Genomic DNA, 19424 nt, shown 5'->3' on the forward strand with positions numbered 1-19424 from the left:
CGATCCAAAGAGCATGAGCATGTGCATACCAAAGATCTGGGCCCCGGCGTCAATTAGATTCAACCGGTTCTACGGGGAAAATCATTGATTCTTCCGCTTCCTTAGTTTGCTTTGTGCGAGGCTTCGGTGGTGCTCAGCATCCCGTGCCAAGACGCGATCGGTTGGCATACCTCATTTCACTCCTCAGTAGCGTAGCAGGCCTTAGACACATTACACCGGATGATAATCAAGGAAGCATACCTCCAGGAAAAGGACCACTCCAAGGCGTCAACTTCGTATACCCCCTTCGCGCAAGTTAACAGCTCTAACATTCAGCCAGTCATACGCTGGATCAAAGCCGCCTCCCAAGATCCCAACTCCAATGGCAACGTAGAGACTGATACCCTTAAACGGATTCGGTCCATTCCCGTACACAGACTCTATAGCCCCTCGGCCAGCCCGCACCGCAGCACCGTCAGTCGTACCATGCGGCTCCACTCCGATTTCCAGTCTCGGGTGCAGCGCGGCAGCCTGGCTTCGCAATCATATCACGCATTTTGGCGAGCAGAGAAGCCCACGTTCCGCCGTGGTTAAGAAAGTAGAGAAGGCTCAGATGCAGCGAGCGCAGTGTGTCCGGGAGTGCGCGCAGGAACTGGACGAGATCGTCCTTGTCGAATAAGAGCCCTGAGAGACCAAAGTTCCGGAGGCTGCCTAACCAACGGCCGAGAACACTTCAATTACCCTTTGCTAGAGGTCTCGTGATTCAGGGTTATTTCGTATTTCGTCCCAGGTAGACAGAAGCAAAGTCGAGGTGAGGGCAGTATGCACCCATGGACCAGGTTCGCAGTGGTACAACACTCAGCGCTTGAAAGTCCAAAAAGGCTCTGGAGGCATCTATAATGCTAGCCTTAGCTCGTTCCCTCAGAATGCCGTACAGCTGGTCTTGTATCTGGGATTGTTTCAGGGCTGGACGCGTTAGAACTGCAACGACCAAATAAAAATGCATCTTCAATTCCAGACGCTCCAAATTATCGTGCATAAATTTGCAATTCTGGAGAGAAGTGAGATGCGGCAAGGACCGTTGGTCGACATATTCCAGATGATTTAATATGTTGAGGTAAAATGTCGTTTCTTGAGTGTCACGATCGGCTGTCGTTACTTCGATCCCCAGCCTACACAAGTAGTGTAAGACATCTGTGAAGGACAAACTTGCCGAGGACCTGACAAAGACAATAGGGGGCCGGTCATAACAGAGAGACAGCATACTGTCTTGCCAGACTAGGATAAACCTAATATTCTCAGTACGCCGTACAATAAGGATCCACGGCCAGAACATACCACAATGCTTTCGCCTTCAACTGCATGTATTGTGGCAGGTATGCGATACTCTCTGTATGTAATCCAATTGTCTGTGCCAGGCGGACAGTGGTCCCCAGGAGAGCCCATGCAACATCAGATTGACTATTATTCTGGAACATATTGCCCAGCACCAACAACGCCTGGACGGCGTCTAATGATGGACGGAATAAGAAATTGGCCAAGCGAAGAGCTTGAAATGACCTGCGTGCTGCAGTTGTGAGTAGTGCTGCATGGTCCATGAAGATCAGTGCACCTACCGAGGTCATGACATATGTACGATTGTTGTGGAAGATCCAGATCGGAGTAATAGGCTCCAGCAGAGAGAGTTGCAAGCAGTAAGCTAATGTGCGCAATAGACCGATCGATCGTCCATTTTTCCGACTTGGAATGCGACTCAAACACGACGGCCGCGTAGGCGTTGAGATATGTAAACAGGTCCAGTTCAAATCGGCCCATGTCCACCAAGATCGGGTTAAAGGGATACACCCATTGACGGTAAAACTGGAAGAACTTAAATTTATCAGAAAAGGCGCCAAGAAATAAGCTATAACGCTCACCTTAGGACCTCTGCACGCTGTGGTACAATCTGTACCAACTTTTCCATCTATCTTCTGCAGTTCTCGCATCCATGAATGGATAGGTGTTGAGCGTGTTCTGTAACCCCAGGACAGACCTCACTCCTTGTGCCATGGACCCGTTGTCACTGGAATAGATGTAAGTACTCATCGGACCGTCTGACAGAGGCTGGCTGGGTTGAGAGGACGGGTGAGACGCCCGTCGCTCAGCTGTAGATCCTCCGTTAGGTTTCGAGGCAAAGGTCCGCTGTTCTAATATACGGTGCGTTCTTCGCTGAGTCCCCGATTGTTCAATATCATAAACACACATCTGGGGGTGGTCTCGGCAACGACAGGTCCTGCATGGTTTTTTGCCATCACATTTGAGCTCCAGTATATTTGTATGGTACCTTGGTTTCGACCGGGAAATTGCTCCGCGAAACAGCTGGTGATTTCCAACCAAGGCTAACCTTGTTCGTGCCTCAATTTCTTTAAAAGGTCTTTCTAGCCTTCCGACCATGACATGCGCTTCCTGGAGCTTCCCTGAAGCACGCTGTAGTCACTCTGGTTTCGTTCAATTTCATGTAGGGGAGTTGACTGTCAGGTTGACCATGTGTTTCCCTCCTTACAAGTTGGCGGCCCAGTATCAGACAACGTGGCAGGGCATCTTCGAACAGCCAAGAAAGGAACTGCAAACGTTCATCAAGTGGTAGGGATAAGAAATTAGAACGAAGGTCGGTGAAGGAACCTTCCCTTGTTTGTAATGAGGGAGGAACTCGAATCCGTTTGGGAGCTCTTTCTCCCGAACCCGACAGCTGTGTCTTGCGCTTGTGTTTTTAAGACTGTTCGCCGTGGAGGTTCTCACTTGGGTCGTTAGAGCAAGATGTGTCGGCTTCATTACATTTCTTCGACTGTGAAGTATATCTGCGGACTAGGATATCACAGATGACGGTATAAGAACTATCAGAAATTATTAATCAATGCTTTATATTTATTTATATGACACAATGGAGATGGGATTGTCGAGACCGCCTGAACAATGATATGTCCGAGGCTCGCCCAAAATCCTGACGGGAGCGAATGATATTAACATGGGAGCCTGTGACATGCTAATCGTCATATCTTTCAGCTTTGGCTAACTGGTGGAAAAGGTGGCGAAGCCCTGCAGGGGCACGCAGCGACCTATTGACCGCGCAGAAGCCACACGCCGGGAGGCTAGTAGTTGGGTGGGTGACCACCAGCGAATTTCTCCTGTTGTACTTTTATATATATATATCTCTAATTTAGTTCGTCCTTATTGAAGCTAGGGGACTAGTGGGTAGCCCATTCAGCTGGGAATCTGAGGGTTCTACCTTGATGTTTAGCATGGGAATGCTATACATAAGTCGTTGTGTCTCGACTCTCGCCGGGTGCCCGTGACTGACTAAATATAGATATCAAACCATTATCCTAATGAACGCTAGTTATTGTGGTAATGATCATCTTATCAAGATAGCTAACTAATCACAGAGTCCTTGGACAAAACCCCAGGTGTAACTAACCCTCCAAGATGCACATCAGTAATGATTGGTATATCACAACCCACTCAAATTAATGACTTTATAACAGCCTTCGGTCTATCGTCAGACTCCAAATACTGCCAAGAATGACAGTTAACCGCAGTCTTAAATACAAACCCAAGACACTCGACATCTAACCCCAGCCCTCACCTAACGAATCCTCAAACCCGCCCGTAGAACAGGCCCTCACTCACACGCCCAGCCATACTCGTCTTTATAGTCGATATAAAGACTCTTAGAGCTCTGACCCATCTTCGCGACCAAGGGTGCACAGGCAAAATTGCTAATATAGATCGGTCCCGCATACTGGCTAAATGCACCGGAATCCTTATCACAGTGTTTCCCGTTCAAATCGCACACACCCACGTACATGTATTGTGCTTTGCCGACATTGTTGTCTAGGATTGCGCACCCCTTGTCCTTTCCAATGTAGGTGTAAAGTGTGCCTAGTCGCTGTTTGGGATCTGTGCCTTTTGGGAGGGGAATTGCTTTGTTCAATTCGTATCCTGATCCGCAGATGGTGGCTGCTCGGGTTGCTAGATCGGCGTTGTTTGCTTCTCTGGTATCTAGGCCTCCAGCGACGGCTAGACTAGTTGTAGAAAGGAGGGTGATGATGTTAAGGAGCTTCATTTTGTTTGTTTGGAGGATACCAATTTGAGGGTTAGCTAGAAGTTCTCAGGGGGTAATGGGTGGGGTGCGACGGTTTAATATTCCAAAGCCCTATTAAACAAGGCTGAGGTTCGGATTCCTAGAATAGAGGGTATTAAAGCTATACGAAGTGATCTACAAGGCCTTGTGGGTCACTCAAGGGCAAACACGAGGGTTGATTGTGCCCTGTGGACCTAAGGAAGTCTGAGGAGGTTGTCATTGGGTATTAGCGGTCATGACATGGGGTAAGGTCACAGACTGAGATATAACATTGGATGTAGCTTTCTCACAATGTTAAACGGTGGGTCGGTTCTGCTGCCCTTAAGTTGTTATACGAGAAAGGCTCGTATTGATGAATTCGCAGATCACGAGAAAGTTGATATATGACGTACTGTAGGGGGCCAAAAGAAGTTTGACGCCAACAGCACTACATCATTAGAATGCGGTTTTTTGGTCGAGACAGAATGGGCGGCACAATCCTCAAAGACTGATCTTTTCCTGGAGCGCAGTCTTGAATTCTTCATGTCCAGGAACCAACCCAACTTGGGCCTAATGAGCCAAGGTGATTCATTAGTGCAACAAGTAGACAAAGTCGCAATGCCGTCTCCAGCTACCGGCAAAATGGACTCGACAATTGGCATACAGTAGTTCTGCAAATGGGCTGTCTCAGCGAAATAATCCTATCCAAACAGGTTATCAACTATACATAATGAATGCACCTGGGGGCAGAGGAGCGTCGCAAAGGATGAGGGAAAGAGTTAAACTAAAGAAGGATACGAGCGATACTTTCTCCACAAACAGATATGATCGCCATGCCTGGTGGAGAGCATCTCTATCTCCATGACATTCAGATCATTTACCCGCAACTTCAGGAATACAAATCGAATTCACGGTCTCACTTGAACCCTACAGACATAGCTTCGGTGTCCGCGGACAAAGAGCCGGTACCCCTAGCACGCACTTGGGAATAGGTCTAGTGCGCTATCAACTCGGCACAAGCGCATGCGCCAATACGGCCCCATACCTGCTGGCGGAAAAGCATGTCATTGGCTAACATGATAGGTGCTTCCATATTACAGACAACTTAGGCATCATATGACCCCGATGTAACACCGTCCCTTGCTCCACTTTGAACTCGCATTTGGTTGGATTCGGTTGCGTTACCAGAGAGAACAAAATGCGATCTTTAGGCATCCAGATTGTGTTGGCGTGTCTCTGCTCGAATGCCTTTTAGACATATTAGGGCTTGCAGGTTTCAGTTGACATGGATAGTTGAATCTTGAACCTCTCTCTGATTTTGTGTTCTCATAAGTTGACAAGGGTGATATAGCGCAAATATTACTTGTTATGATAGCTGGATGCTGTCTTTTCTGATAGTCGGGTGGTTTGGGCCATTCTTTTAGAATTAAACCGTTTGAACTATCCGTTCAAGGACCCACATCGAAATATGTTTCAGACTCTCAATTTAGTCGCTAGGCACAAAATAGCATTGAGTCAATCAGATACAATGTCAGTATTTCCTTTACTTCCCGGTTTCGACTCCCTTGCAGCATTTAACATATTTAGTAGTCAAACTTGCTGGGGTTAAGTGTAGTGCTGGTTGGTATGTGTCAAAGTATATATTATGACCAAGAGAGGCGTTCTGGAGTTGACGAGGAGGACAAGGTGATCTTGAACCACAACTCCCGCTATCCAAAACACAAGTCATAGCTTCATAATCAATCCGATAGATCGATAGATCGATAGGCAACGAAATCAAATCGCGGGGTTCCCCAAGGAAGGGTTCCGCGCGCCCCGAGGCAAACCGTCGGACTCAATTCCGACGTTCCGAGCGGAGATATCTCGCTTATCTCGATTGGGAAACAGTTACGCTGGCTTCATGCATAATAAGCGCGCCTCTTCCTACCTTTCGTCCTCTTTTTTCCTCAGACTATCAACAGATCCAAATTAACCATGGCGCCTCATCCCCTTGCCATTCTCTCCGAGGAGGAGACAAACATTGCCCGCGAGGTTGTTGTCGCTGCACACCCAAACACAGTTCTCCACTTCCGTGAGATTTACTTGTCGGAACCCCCGAAAGAGCAACTCCAAGAGTTCCTGGCTATCGAACATGCAGGACGTCTCAGTCCAACTACGCCTCGCCCCCCTCGGCTGGCTTTGTGTCAGTACGATGTGATTAGCGGTGACCGCATTCCAGTCTATCAAGAGGCGGAGGTCGATGTGAATACCCGCAAGCGTGTGCAGCACAAAATTATTGGAAAGGAGCACCATGCTGCTTTGACTTTGTACGTCTCGAATGGATTCATTGATTGTTGACAAAAGATTAACATGAGTGACAGGGCCGAATTCGAGGTCTTGGTCGAACGGTGTTTCGCTTCCCCACTGTTCCAGAAAGCCATGGAGGACTTTGACCTCCCCAAGGGCTTTGAGGTTGTCATTGAGCCATGGCCATACGGTGGACGTGACCACTCCGATCCCAACCGGCGTTTCTTCCAGGCTTTGTGCTTTGCGACAAATACCACTAAGAATAACGAGGATGCCAACTTCTACTCTTATCCTCTGCCCATCATCCCTGTCATGGATGCCACCACCCAAGAAATTGTCCGCATTGACCGTCCCGCGACCGGAGGTAAGGGTGAGGGATTGCATGAGCAGACCTTCTCCCGAGACATTATCGGCCATTGCAAGGACTCCGACTATGTACCAGAACTGCTGCCGAACGGAAGCCGGAAGGACTTAAAGCCACTGAACGTCGTGCAGCCGGAGGGCCCTTCATTCAAGATCACCAATGAGTCACTTGTCGAATGGCAGAAGTGGCGGTTCCGTGTCGCATTCAACCCGCGTGAGGGTGCGACAATTCACGATGTCTGGTATGATGGCCGCAGTGTCATGTACCGACTGGCTATTAGTGAGATGGTGAGTCAACCAACTTTGGGCCCACCCGCAGGAAGGTACTGACAATAGCAGACGGTCCCATACGCCGATCCCAGGCCTCCATATCACCGTAAGCAGGCTTTCGACTTCGGTGATGGTGGCGGTGGTAACATGGCCAACAACCTGTCCATCGGTTGTGATTGCCTGGGTGTCATCAAATACTTCGATGCCGTCATCACCGGTGCGGACGGCAAGGCCCAGAAGCTGCCCAACGCAATCTGCTTGCACGAACAGGACAACGGCATTGGTTGGAAGCATTCCAACTGGCGGACCGGCCGTGCTGTGGTGACTCGCCACCGGGAGCTCGTCGTGCAGTTCATCATCACCCTCGCTAACTATGAGTACATATTCGCGTACAAGTTCGACCAAGCAGGAGGTATTACGGTCGAGTCGCGTGCCACGGGTATCTTGAACGTGGTCAACATTGACCCCGGCAAGACGAGCGATTACGGAAACGTGGTCAGTGGAGGTGTTCTGGCCCAGAACCATCAGCATATCTTCTGTGTTCGTATGGATCCTGCCGTCGATGGAGCAAACAATTCCGTTGTCATTGAAGAATCACATCCCGTACCCATGAACGAAGCCACCAACCCCAACGGTAACTACTACAAGGTCACGAATCAGACGATTGAGCGCGCCACCTATCTGGATGCCGCCCCGCAGCTGAACAGAGTGGTTAAGATGGTCAACCCCAACAAGACCAACCCAATTAGTCAGAAGCCTGTGGCATACAAATTCACACCCTTAGCCACCCAGACGCTCTTGGCGGATCCGAACTCCATCCAGGCTAGGCGTGCCCAGTTTGCCCAGCACCATGTCTGGGTCACCAAGTACCGTGACGCTGAGCTGTATGCTGGCGGTCGCTACACGCTCCAGAGCCAGGTAGAGGTGGACGGTGTGGCCGACGCCGTCAAGCGAGGGGACGCCGTCGACAACACTGATGTCGTGGTCTGGAGCACGTTCGGTATCACCCATAACCCTCGTGTTGAGGATTGGCCCGTTATGTAAGTTGACCACGTTTCTACATTATTGAAAACGCTATGCTAACAAATAAACAGGCCAGTCGAGATCTTCCAGCTCATGATCCGCCCATCGGACTTCTTCACCGAGAACCCAGCGATCGACGTTCCGTCCGGCAAGAATGCTGCCTCCCGCGTCGTTCAGTCGGAGTGCTGCCGGAACTCGCATATTTAGGTACTGGGTAAGGTTATGCTCGAGTTGATGATTTCTTTCTATCTGTACAGTACATAGTTAGCGTTGGACTTGGCAGTTGGTGTACGGTCGGACTGTCAACGTAAATAGGCCGATTTGGAATTTCGAGCGAATAACGGTTGGAGCTATGAATTGAATTCTGGTACATTTCAAGGACTTTATTCCGACTATTCTTTTTTTGGTTATTCCATATCAGCCTTATGTGAAATAGGAATTGGCGAAAGAGTAGATCTATATTATTAAGGCCAAGATTAAAGATAGGGTAGGGAAATGGGGCATTTAGCATCAGACGTCAGGGTCATCACAGGGGGTCTAGGTCCAAGAGTCTAGACCGCATCCTGCCTTCCACAGCATAGTAAGTCATAGTGAGGGCACAGAGGTTGGTACTCTATGTCAAAGCAAAGACCTCCTCCGGGCCCAATGTCTTTCCACTCTTGCAGTCCACTAGTCCCTCACCATCCATCTTACCATGAACATAAGCTTCACCAATTACCTTAAAACAGTGCTGTGTCGACTTTCTGGAGACCTCTCTTAGGACCAGAGGCACGCTGCAACCATATAAGATACAGATGAAATCCCCTTTCTTGGTACCTGGTGGACAGAGACCAAACAGACCATCTTGGAATGCGAACTCTGCATCATCTGGACGACCCGATGTTGACGCCTTGTCTGCATTTTTCGACCTTTGTATTTCTTGAGTGGTATCCACTCGGTCAGTTCTCATGACTGCCCTGAAGAACTTTCTGTTCCAGGTAATATTGCGGACTCGAGTGAGGTAGCCGCGAAGCATATCTGATGGACCTTGCAGCAGCTGACCAACATTGAGGTCTCCGTGATTAAAGGTATCGGCAATCTCTAAACATCGCAGACATGCTCTTTGATACCAGGCGGGTGGGATCTGGCCCTCGGAGTCTCTATCTGCTATCAGCGTCCGCCATATGTGGTCTGGTACACTTTCAGGGCTCTTGCTAATTCCTGGCCAGCCACCTATGCCCCGTAGTGAAGTCCGAGGAATTAGGCCTGGGGCATTCACTAAAGAGACATCATCAACAATGGCCAGCTTGAACCCCTCCACCCACAAGGTCGACGGCCCTTGCATAGCTTCTTCCTCAGGCGATGTCGTCTTTTGTTGGGCATCCAGTGGCGAGCCGTTTTGTCGGTGAGAACCGTGATCATCTATGTTGGGTGTTACCGATCGAAACTGTCTACCACCAGAAGCGTTATATCGCGTATTGCCAACGGGTCCTACAAGAGACTCTCCATTTTTTCGCCCCTCATAAACCTCTTCCGGCTCGCCAAACTCGGAATCACGGAGAAGCCGAATCCATGAGGGCAGGGATCCCTTTGCTTTCTTCGGCGGCATTGCCCAAGAGCGGCAAATAATGTCCAGCGATTTTGAAGTCTCGATACAGTATCTAGTGAAGTTCTCGTAAACTTCGATCTCATCTAGTCTGTAATCAATGACGAGTTGAGAGGATGGGGTTGGCCGTTTGCCTTGCTTCTTATCGACGTAAACGGAGGTGTCTCGTGTATCGCTCGCAATGGACACAAGGCTGTACACGATATCGCGGGGATCAGTCGCATCGAATGTGTTTAGAGAGGTAACTAAAGACTCAATTCCCTTGACAGGTCGGAGGATTTCACCACTTGGTGTTCTTAAAAACAGTCTGCTTGTTGCTTCAAGCAGAATGCTTGCTCCAAACGACTGGACCTCTCCCAATGTCTGGGGACCCTCTTTCCAAGTTTCAAAATCGAACAACTCCCTAATCTTGTCCCGAGTCGCTACGAATATCGAAACTGCGTCCGCGAATTCTGCCCATTGAACAGTCTTCGTACCACAGTGAACTGCTGCCGATCTTGCTAGGGAGATCTCTTGAACAACCCACCGACGAGAGAACCAGCGGTCTCTCATAAGCTCAGCCAAAGCATACCAGTTCCCAGCCTGTTCTTTGTCGTTCGCTAACCTCTCGAGAAACGCGAAGTCCATAAGCTTCGGTATGAATTCCATCGCGCGATCGCTTCTCCCTTCAGTATCCGCCTCGCCTAGCCATACACACACATGGCTCGCCATCCGGTAGATGGTGGCCATTTGCTGGAGTTGCTCTGTCTTCTCCTTTTGGTCCTCCTGGTTGATACATACTGCGTCGGCCCACAGAGCGATCGGCACATCCTTTCTTCGTAACCGAAGCAAAGCCAGATAGAGGCTTTTCCGAATGGGCATCTCCTTAGCGTGTCGTGCAACATATTTCCACTTAAGCGCTTTCTGCTTAGAGCCGGGGAATATCAACAGTCGTTGCTGGTCTAAATCTGTTCCCCAACAATAGGAAAGTGCGGCATAGTTGACGTTGCGATCTTCATTTAGAGACTTGGCTTGAAGTGTACAGACAAGAGGAAATGACGTGTTCTTCGCAGGATGTAGAACAAGGACCCTGAATTGACCAGGTTTAATCGCTTCATATGAGAACTGAGGTTGCTTCTTGCCATTATAAGGATTTGCACCGTTGGATGAAACCTTGACCTTGGTCTTCCGTGGTATTGAGCGCTCAAGATGTAACTCCCTCGCAAACACGTCTCGTATCGCTTTCGCGTGAAGTATCTTTTTCCTGATCTTCTCGGCCTTGATAAGCTTTTTCCCAATCTTCGTCCATGCCCGCTGTATTTTATCTTCGTTGCCTGACAGTAAGACCTCCAACTGCTGGCTGCGTTCTTGTGCACGGATTGTCGGCCCTCCGTTGTGATCCTCGGGCGCCTTTCCAGACACCTTATTTGCTTGTGTTGTCGTCTTTGTGTTGTTATTCCCTGGCACCATCTCAATCACTTTCTTTGCTTCTGTGGTTACCCCAAGGTTGCGATCTTCCAGGGCTTTTTGAAGCACCTTCTCCACCTCGCTGACCGTATCCCTGTTCTCTTCTTTCAACCGCTTCTCTTTATTTTCCCACCGGATGATATCCGGCAACCCCTCAATCTTGTTGTCCTTTCCCAGAGACTTCAGTCGATTAAGAGTTTTGACCCGTCTGTCGCGAAGCTTTGCTAATATCTCATTTGCCTGTTCCACCTGCTTCGGAAGGCCCTGCCGTCTCCCTCCAGTCGAATCACTATTCGGGCTCCTAAATGCCAAACGGCCAGGCTGAACTTTAGTCTTCTCAGGCAAGAGTGGCAACGCGGTCCGCTTACTCCGACCCTCCGCCGCAGAGGAAGCCTTATACCCCTCGGCACCCTCAGGTGAATCGGAAGCGTCGCCAGAATCTGAGGGATCGGACAAATTCTCCGAGTCGGAGGATTCAGAAACAGATGAATCGGAAAGGGGGGCAATGGTGATTGTCCTGAAGCGGTTGGAATGAATATGACCTGGACGTGAGCCCTGCATTTTGGCAATGTTTTGTCTTCACATGGAAGTTGTAAAGGATGCAGAATTCGAAAGCACCCCAACTCCTCTGTTCCGGATACACAACTTATATAGGGTGTTGCCATGAGGGGTAAATGCGCAGCGAGGTCTCGATTCGTAGAATCGTAGTACCCTAATGCAAGCCAATGCTTAGTCTCGAATGCGGGGTGGTTTTGCTGAGGATTCATTGGGTAGGCTTCTTCTTGGGCTGATACGAGTCGCTTGCATCTCGCGTAAGCATTCAATAAAAAAAAAAGGGTAATGTATTCTATTCTTCGACTGCTATTAGCTGGTAAGAACTCAATGTTTGTGATTCCTTCGAGGGGTCACATACGGAATAATTTGGCTAGCTTTCCCAGTTCACCCACCCCAAAAGAGATTGACTAACATGGTCATAAACGAGGAAAATACTCTCTGATATCCCCTCCCTCATACGTCCTCTCCGAATCCTCCATCTCTAAAGCGTCTAACGACTCGGTATCTGATTGCGCACAAGATTCTTGGCGAAGTACCTGCAGCCACTCCTCCTTCGTCAAGCCGGGCTTATTATACTCCAGCACTAACCCATGCGGTGAAATCTCATCATGTATCCTATCCATGCGGTCCCATGGATATCCATCCTCTTCCGTACCTGTCCAATAATCTGGGGTAAATATGATTTTGATCTTCCGTAGTGCGGCCTTTCTCGTTATTGCAGCTCTGGCAACCTGTGTTACCCAGTGCTCTTCTCGTTCTCCAAAGTCTGTCCAGCTTTCAGAATGCTGGTCATGAACTGTAAAGTCCAGGGTGAAAGTATGCAGGCTGGCACCAAGCAGCAAATCAGCATCCAACGGGGAGAATGTCAACCCCTCATCACGATGTGGTCTCCATCCTGCAAGCTGCCATCTTGAGAGTGCGAGGACTTCTAATTTGGGAAAGTCACATGCATTGAAAAGACGTCGGTCGACTCCGCGAGACAGGGACCCTATATCGATGGACTTTAGAGTATCCTTATGTATTGCCAGCCATTCACTAAGCATAGGAAGGTCTATGTAAAAGGGATTGTCATAGAAGCTGCCGAGGTAGAAATGTACTAGTGATTTAGGCCAGGCGATAAGCTGCTTAGTTGCCTCAGGACTCTCCCCATAATCAGTCAGTTCCAGGGAGGTAAATCCTGCGGTCCGGTACTTCTAGGCGCAGGGTCAGTTCTCATATACGGTCACGAGTGGGGCTATCTGGGATACCTTGGGCTCCAGCAGAACAGAGGTTTCCATACTTGTGGACTCCGGGTAAACCCCGGAGAGGCACAGATTCTGGAGCGATGGTATATCAATTTGCTTTACGACATCGCGTAAAAAAAGGCCGCCCATCTCGCGACAAAGATCGAGGGAGTGAATTGCGTGCATATGCTGAAGGGCATGCTGGAGCACACTCCAGGCTGATTTGTGACTTGAGTCAAATCCACCATGAATGGTCAAGATTTGCACTTTTGTGAGATAAGAGATGAGATCTTTCACCACGAAGAATTCCGAGTCGTCCGCAGGCCTGATATGCCTTATGTGTATATAGAGCTTTCTACAGTGACCCCGGAGTGCTGGATTGCCCTGAAGTGTAAGATGTAACTGCCTTAAAGATCGGTTTGGGGGTCCTGTTTCTACCTTAAGATGGCGATAGAGGAGCGGGAGCACGATCGGCGTAAATCGGCAGCATACCAGAGACAGCTGCCTCCATGTGCCATGATTATCCGGACTGTGGTTTGGGTCTGAGGCAATAATATTTATGATATGGGCGAGGATCTCATGGGGGAGTCTCCAGATGAATGCCTTTTCAGGATCCGGCTTATCACGGTCGACAATAGAGAGGCGTTTCTGACCAGATGGCCCGAGATAAGTCTGACGAACTGATCTAGCTTTCTGTGATCCACTGAGAAACATGATGTAGAGAAATGGATGATTTGCAAGGGGTGATGTGGAAAGGGGAGATCGAATGTCGTGTTTACGTCCAGTTCCCCGCAACCCCGCATTGATGGATGCGCGGTTAACACAGTAAATTAGTTAACTATTGACAAGAAAGGCAATGGCAATCTAATATGTTTACATGTTATCTAATATTAGTAGATGGGCGAGCGATCCCTCATTTGACTTTAATTCCGACCCTGTCTCAGATCCTCAGTAGTGCGCCTTTCACCGAACGGCTCAGCTGAGCAGTCCAAAGTGTGTTCTCGTTAAGAATAAACATCTGGCCGCTATGACCAAAGGAAAAGTTTGCCGCTCCATCTTTGATAAGAATCTTTCCCAAGAGGACGCCACCTGGCGACCAGACGTTTATACCATCTCCACAGCCAGCGTACACGTTGCCATCCATATCAAGCTTGATACCATCAGGGACACCCGTATCAGCCATCGCAAAAACACGACGATTGGTGAGAAACTGTTCTCCATTAATACTAGAGACGTCAAAAGCGTAACTAATGCAGAAAATCAGCAAAGGCAAATCGAGCTTGAACGGGTGAATAAGACAGTTAACATACATGGTGGACGGACCAGTGGGATCATTGGTCCCATCACCCAGAGTATATGCTGTATCTGTGATATACACCGTCTTCTCATCCGGCGAGAACGCAATACCATTCGGCCGACCGAATCCATCAGCAACAACGCGCACATTCTGGGTGACAGGGTCAAAACGATAGACCTGATTCGGTAGCTGAGGCCTTGGACGGAATCCTTGTTTAGAACCGTAGATGGGATCGGTGAACCAGATCGACCCATCGCTATGCACGACCACGTCATTCGGCGAGTTGAATTGCCGACCGTAGAAGCCACTGACGAGTAATTCCGCCTCATAAGGAGCGTCGATTGACATCTGGTATAACCCGCTCGGCTCGGTTTGGTTTCCCTGACCGCAGAAGAGGATCCCGTCGCCATGGTTTACGGCTCCGTTCGCCATTGGAATCGTGGTTTTGATAACTTCACCGGTAACAGGCAGAGCATTGACCTTGACTTTAGAGATTTGAATAGTCGAATGGTTTGTGACCGGGTCGGTGAAGATGTTGCTGGTTAAGAATAACTCGTCAGTAGACGGGATAAAGACGCTCGCTTCGTGCGCAAAAGGGACATCATCGTTCTTGAGAAGGGCCTCGAGCTTAGGAGCCGAGCCGATGATGTTGAAGAATCTGTTATCGTGGATCTCAAACGCGGAGGGGATCTGTGAGATATTGGACGCGTGCCCCGGGAAGGTGAGATTGCTGGCCATTGTGAACAGAGTCTGGTTAATACGTAACATCGTGGTGCTGCGAGGGAAGGTGCACTTTATATTGAGCCACGGAACAGCACCACGCTAGTGAATCCTGCATCGACTGGGCTTCCTATTCCAGATTCTTGGTCGATCATCTCCATCAGATTAGGATATAGGATCCACTTTCTAAGATTAGCTTATCATCTACCGCGGAGATATTCTCCGAAGTTCTCCCGTACAGATCAGCACCTGGATGCCATTCTTAATACGCGATATACGGAAGAACAATCAAGAACAGGCTGCACGGATCTCACATAATACTACTCGTTTCTGTAGCACAGGATGTTTTCTAAGCGGCAGGAAGACCCTTGAAGGCGTCTCCACAATTCCACTTTTGGAAGAGTCAAGCGGGTCTACGTATATAAAAGCGGAGACATGCCGAGTTTTCTAGTGTCATCATGTTCGGTGACCGAGGCGCTAGAGGACTCACAATCATACATTTGGCTAAACAGAGGGAAAAGGGAGCCATAACTGTTGATGCAGACACGGTCCCTCCCGACCTCTACACTTTCATAAGATATGTGCAACGTTCGTTGTCCCGTTGCCGAAGGAAACGACAGCCGTATCTACACTGGACAATTTCCGAAACCAATAGGAACTTCACAGCATAGCTGCCATGAAAAAGGAGACTTGAACTTTAATTCTGCGGAGACAAATCCAGGGGAACATTCACAGAGATTTTAACTGCCCACAACCCACACGTGGGGAGGTCAGTAGTCTGGGGGGTTGAAACAAGTGGACTTTCCACTGTTGTGCTTTTTTCTCCTAGTTATATCAAAGCTTTTGAGGCGTGCACCCAGCTCTGAGTTAGCTCAAAGAATATAGCCATTTGGCCCCGATCACAGTGCGAAAAACCTAGATCCCCTCATCATCGACCTCCTTCGTCGCCTGCAGAACAATCCGAATCTGGTCAATTCCCAAAATAGTCATTTCCTGACCGGGAGTCCAACACGAGCTCCCTCACATTCGGGAACTAGGTCGCTGCAAAAGAAAGCTATGAAGGGGTACGAGAGCGCTCTCTACTGCAACTACTTCCTCAACTACCCCTTCCAGCCCGAATCATACTGTCCCCAGTGCGATGGTGTTCCACACGAGCTGCCAAAGCCTCGTGCCCGGGCACTTTCTGGCGTGAAAGGAGAGGATGAGACGGGCCGATGGGCCCGGGATCTGGATATTATCCCTTAAGAGTGGAAGAACCAACTCATAGGTGCGACAGAAGCTCTGGTCAATCTGTTAGACCGTCCATGGTAGAGGCGCGTCTGGGTATTTCAAGAGGCTATTCTTGCACGTTATGTGATGGTGCAATATGGTGCACGAGTCATTGATTGGCCCGCGTTCCAAGTTATTTCGGATGGAATTCTCACCTAACGATGCGGAAGATGAGAAGCTGCTAGGGTATCTTTACCATGAGGTTGATGAAACGTGGTCATTTGCAAGCTTGAATCTGCATTGTAGCCATTTAAGCATGTTCTGGATAAGAAAGGGGTATATAGGATTATCCCAACCGAACACTAGATCAGGGGACAGGGTTGTCGTCCTTTTGGAGGCACCAGTTCCAATCGTTCTGCGGGAGTATAAAGAAGGATATAGTTTAATAGGACAAAGGTACGCTCACCCCTTTTCATGGACTACGTATTTCAACGATCTATTACCAATATTCTTTCTTATGTCCATGGCATCATGGATGGGAAAATCATCGAGGCTGAGATAATCAAAGACTGAGTGCACGACCCTGAGGACTTTGAGCTATTCGGCGTCATTTAAGTGGTCATTACTAGCAACAAGTCATTGTGCTCTCTGTACCACCTGGTCGTGACTTCATTATATCGCCGTGCAAGTACAATTTCACTTGACCAATTCTTCACGGAAGCGGCCACTTAACGAGCTCGGTTATCGTTGTTTTTCTTTTTCTTTTTTTTTTTTGCTCTATTAGACTACCTTCCAGTAGCCTATTCTACCTCAGATGCCAGTGTGCCAGAGCTACTCAGAACAGATACTCTGAGGGCGATCGGCAATTTTATTGTCAAGCATCGAAAGAAAACCCCGACTGAAATATGTCAGCCTCAAGCAGGGGCATTCAATGTATCCTTTCGAATGAAACTTGAGGACGGTGGCTCAGCGCTAATTCGCTTCCCAAAGCCCAAGCCACCATGTTCCCTGAGGGGAAAGTGAGAAATGAAGGGGCGGTGATCAGGTATATTCAGTTCAGGAGTATACTTCGATCCCCGTCCCGTTTATCCTACATTGGAAAATAAAGAATGAGAGTCCTCTCAATTTAGGCCCGTTTATCATGATGGATTACATTGATCACGACACCGATCTGGGCAGAGCATTGAATACGCTAACGCTCAATCTTGAAGATCGTCCGATCCTCTATCCATCGATCGACATTGACAAGCTGGAAATGCTGTACGGACAGCTGGCAGAATCTTACTCCAGCTGCCACAGTTATCACTGCCTCGGATCGGTTTTCTTGCCCAGGTTGCCGACTTCACATGGGAAGTCAGACGCCAGCCGCTATCGATCGGTATAAATGAACTTGTCCGTTTAGGAACTCTGCCATGATCGACATTGCCAACTACCACATTTGAGGCGACATCCACCTATTTCAATGCCCTTGCCGAGTTACACCTTGAACACTTGTCCCATCAGCGAAATGACGCAGTAGACTCCGCAAATGATTGTCGGCGCAAGTTTGTCGCCAGAAAGCTTTTCTCCAAGCTTGCCAGGGAGGGCCGACTTACTCAATCTACAAATGGCCACGGTCCCTTTACACTGTGGTGTGACGATCTTCGTCCCTCGAATGTACTGGTTAATAAAAGCCTGCAGATTGTGGGTGTCATTGACTGGGAGTTCACATACGTAGCACCGGTTGAGCTTTTTCACGCACCTCCATGGTGGTTGCTTCTTGAACAGCCCGTGTACTGACCAGATTGGATAGACGCTTGGGCAACGGCATTTTAAACTCGTGTACAGACATCCTTAAAAGTTCTTACCGAACGCGAGGACATAGCTACGCAACAAGGCAGGTTAAGATAGGAACAGAGATTTTCTGGTCCTATGAGACAGACTTGGGTTGGTGGCGACTTTTGGGTCACATACGCAGCGAGAAAGAATTTCGTATTTGATACGATCTTCTGGAAGAAACTTGACCATCGATTTTTTGGTTCTTGCACTGTTGACAAGGAAAATCGATGGGAGAAGAGGATTGGATTTCTGAGTGAAGAGCGCCAGTGTATGGAACTGGTTGTGCGCCAAAAGCTCCAGCAGGTTAAAATGAGGGCTCTAGCTTGGAACCAGAGGAGGTAGATACCGTCGATGGTCCGCAATTCCGTCGTGTAATCAGGTCTTAGTTCAAGCAATGTACAGTATTAGCAGGTCCGCATCTTTCTCATCAGTCCTGTACTGGATTGAACCATCAAGAGACGATGCGGTTGATTGTTCTATACTAGCCTTTTCAGGGCCGATGAATGGGCTACCATAGTAAAGCCCAATTTTGCATAAATTCCGGTCTTCGCAAGTCAAATCATAAATCTGCTAACCTAGCAGAACAAAACATGATACAAAGTTGAAATACTCTTACCGGTTAGTTACAAAAGAGCTTGATTTACTGAAATCAGCACTTGTAAAAGACGTACGTCTGTTTATGATATGGAGGGTGAATGTGTTGCCCCGGCGACAGTAGCCACCACAGTTTATGTACTATGCACGTATGTATGTCCATCACTTCTCTTTCCTTGATATATCACATCAACTGAACGAGCATAACCTTGGGGTGGTCATAGGTTTTGCTTTCCGTGGGTCTTTATTTTCTCGGTAGTGATGCAGCTCGTCACTTGGAGCCATTTCGAGGCAAGTGCGAGTTTTATGATATGACCGACCATCGTATCCACTTCCTTTAGTGTCGAGCGGCGACCCATCCGACGATCTCCCGACTGGGGTCTAGAGTTGGATGGGTCGGGATTGGGGATAGAAGAGATTGAATCCCTATAGGATCACTAGGGAAAAGGAAAATGAACAGATCACAGCTTTGTGGAGACATCTTGCCTGCTAGGTATGCAGAGCATGACAAAACAAGTCTAGCTGTGCTTCTCACCGAGTAGACTCGGTTCATCATGTATCGTCCTTGTACATGTTGACAAGCTCAATCATGCGAATATACAGAGGACGAGGCTGACTGGCGGTGCTTGAGCTACTAGCGCTCACCCCGCATATCTCTCTCCTACCTGTGTGGCCCAAGCGCCAGTTATTCTATGGTGGCTACGTAAGGTGCGGACCGAACTCCCCAAAGAACAGACAATCCAACTAAAGCACGACGGCTGAAGTACTAGCTTCCTTTCCTAAATTGAAAGTCCAATAGAATCGAGATCGACTGCAGTCCACCCCACACCGCTAGTGGTTCATCAAGCATCCTCCATATTGATTCGACCGGGCTCCACTCTCGGTCTTCCTGCATTGATGACCTGGCGCGTTCCCCATCAACTTTCCCGAATAGTTTAGCAAACAGATCCAAAGAAG

The 19424-nt window shown here is 48.7% G+C and overlaps 10 protein-coding genes across 10 annotated transcripts; 5 read left to right on the forward strand and 5 right to left on the reverse strand.

The window, feature by feature from the left end:
• Nucleotides 1-219: 219 nt before the first annotated feature.
• F9C07_6572 (uncharacterized protein) lies at nucleotides 220-658 on the forward strand (the record flags this gene model as incomplete). The annotated part of the gene is made up of 2 exons (XM_071511486.1): nucleotides 220-398; nucleotides 490-658. 2 exons carry the CDS (start codon nucleotides 220-222, stop codon nucleotides 656-658), a joined length of 348 nt encoding a protein of 115 aa, XP_071364312.1.
• A 90-nt stretch (nucleotides 659-748) lies between these two features.
• On the reverse strand, nucleotides 749-2223 carry F9C07_2107724 (uncharacterized protein; the record flags this gene model as incomplete). The annotated part of the gene is given in 5 exon segments (XM_071509029.1): nucleotides 749-1151; nucleotides 1318-1546; nucleotides 1596-1839; nucleotides 1896-1992; nucleotides 2012-2223. 5 exon segments carry the CDS (start codon nucleotides 2221-2223, stop codon nucleotides 749-751), a joined length of 1185 nt encoding a protein of 394 aa, XP_071364313.1.
• Nucleotides 2224-3637: 1414 nt separating this feature from the next.
• F9C07_6570 (uncharacterized protein) lies at nucleotides 3638-4081 on the reverse strand (the record flags this gene model as incomplete). The annotated part of the gene is made up of 1 exon (XM_071511485.1): nucleotides 3638-4081. The coding sequence occupies one exon, from the start codon at nucleotides 4079-4081 to the stop codon at nucleotides 3638-3640; it is 444 nt and encodes a 147-aa protein (XP_071364314.1).
• Nucleotides 4082-4390: 309 nt separating this feature from the next.
• F9C07_6569 (uncharacterized protein) lies at nucleotides 4391-4747 on the forward strand (the record flags this gene model as incomplete). The annotated part of the gene is made up of 2 exons (XM_071511484.1): nucleotides 4391-4400; nucleotides 4497-4747. 2 exons carry the CDS (start codon nucleotides 4391-4393, stop codon nucleotides 4745-4747), a joined length of 261 nt encoding a protein of 86 aa, XP_071364315.1.
• A 1305-nt stretch (nucleotides 4748-6052) lies between these two features.
• Nucleotides 6053-8227, forward strand: F9C07_6568 (copper amine oxidase; the record flags this gene model as incomplete). Its single annotated transcript, XM_041286269.1, has 4 exons — nucleotides 6053-6384; nucleotides 6439-7015; nucleotides 7067-8037; nucleotides 8092-8227. The coding sequence occupies 4 exons, from the start codon at nucleotides 6053-6055 to the stop codon at nucleotides 8225-8227; spliced, it is 2016 nt and encodes a 671-aa protein (XP_041147363.1).
• Nucleotides 8228-8633: 406 nt separating this feature from the next.
• On the reverse strand, nucleotides 8634-11612 carry F9C07_6567 (heterokaryon incompatibility protein-domain-containing protein; the record flags this gene model as incomplete). Its single annotated transcript, XM_041286277.1, has 1 exon — nucleotides 8634-11612. The coding sequence occupies one exon, from the start codon at nucleotides 11610-11612 to the stop codon at nucleotides 8634-8636; it is 2979 nt and encodes a 992-aa protein (XP_041147364.1).
• A 205-nt stretch (nucleotides 11613-11817) lies between these two features.
• On the reverse strand, nucleotides 11818-13347 carry F9C07_2258551 (F-box domain protein; the record flags this gene model as incomplete). Its single annotated transcript, XM_071510137.1, has 3 exons — nucleotides 11818-12799; nucleotides 12854-13154; nucleotides 13322-13347. 3 exons carry the CDS (start codon nucleotides 13345-13347, stop codon nucleotides 12023-12025), a joined length of 1104 nt encoding a protein of 367 aa, XP_071364316.1. The 3' UTR covers nucleotides 11818-12022.
• A 263-nt stretch (nucleotides 13348-13610) lies between these two features.
• F9C07_1635571 (uncharacterized protein) lies at nucleotides 13611-15099 on the reverse strand. Its single transcript, XM_071508270.1, has 2 exons — nucleotides 14140-15099; nucleotides 13611-14076 (listed from the first exon to the last, which is right to left on the reverse strand). Exons 1-2 carry the CDS (start codon nucleotides 14892-14894, stop codon nucleotides 13770-13772), a joined length of 1062 nt encoding a protein of 353 aa, XP_071364317.1. The 5' UTR covers nucleotides 14895-15099; the 3' UTR covers nucleotides 13611-13769.
• Nucleotides 15100-15709: 610 nt separating this feature from the next.
• Nucleotides 15710-18215, forward strand: F9C07_2258553 (phosphotransferase family protein; the record flags this gene model as incomplete). The annotated part of the gene is made up of 9 exons (XM_071510138.1): nucleotides 15710-16357; nucleotides 16855-17016; nucleotides 17046-17092; nucleotides 17116-17269; nucleotides 17326-17447; nucleotides 17499-17825; nucleotides 17883-17935; nucleotides 17972-18026; nucleotides 18051-18215. Exons 1-9 carry the CDS (start codon nucleotides 16213-16215, stop codon nucleotides 18213-18215), a joined length of 1230 nt encoding a protein of 409 aa, XP_071364319.1. The 5' UTR covers nucleotides 15710-16212.
• F9C07_6565 (uncharacterized protein) lies at nucleotides 15903-16091 on the forward strand (the record flags this gene model as incomplete). The annotated part of the gene is made up of 1 exon (XM_071511483.1): nucleotides 15903-16091. The coding sequence occupies one exon, from the start codon at nucleotides 15903-15905 to the stop codon at nucleotides 16089-16091; it is 189 nt and encodes a 62-aa protein (XP_071364318.1).
• Nucleotides 18216-19424: the final 1209 nt, after the last annotated feature.

Source organism: Aspergillus flavus, chromosome 5 (assembly GCF_009017415.1).
Source record: "Aspergillus flavus chromosome 5, complete sequence".
In the NCBI taxonomy this organism is placed as follows: domain Eukaryota; kingdom Fungi; phylum Ascomycota; class Eurotiomycetes; order Eurotiales; family Aspergillaceae; genus Aspergillus; species Aspergillus flavus.

What these genes read in the sequence shown, in the direction of transcription:
- F9C07_1635571 (XM_071508270.1), bottom strand. Translation starts at nt 14,894, where the DNA reads ATGTTACGTATTAACCAGACTCTGTTCACAATGGCCAGCAATCTCACC. An exon ending in CCCACTGGTCCGTCCACCAT is followed by an intron (nt 14,077 to 14,139) that starts GTATGTTAACTG and finishes TTTCTGCATTAG; the next exon opens with TTACGCTTTTGACGTCTCTA.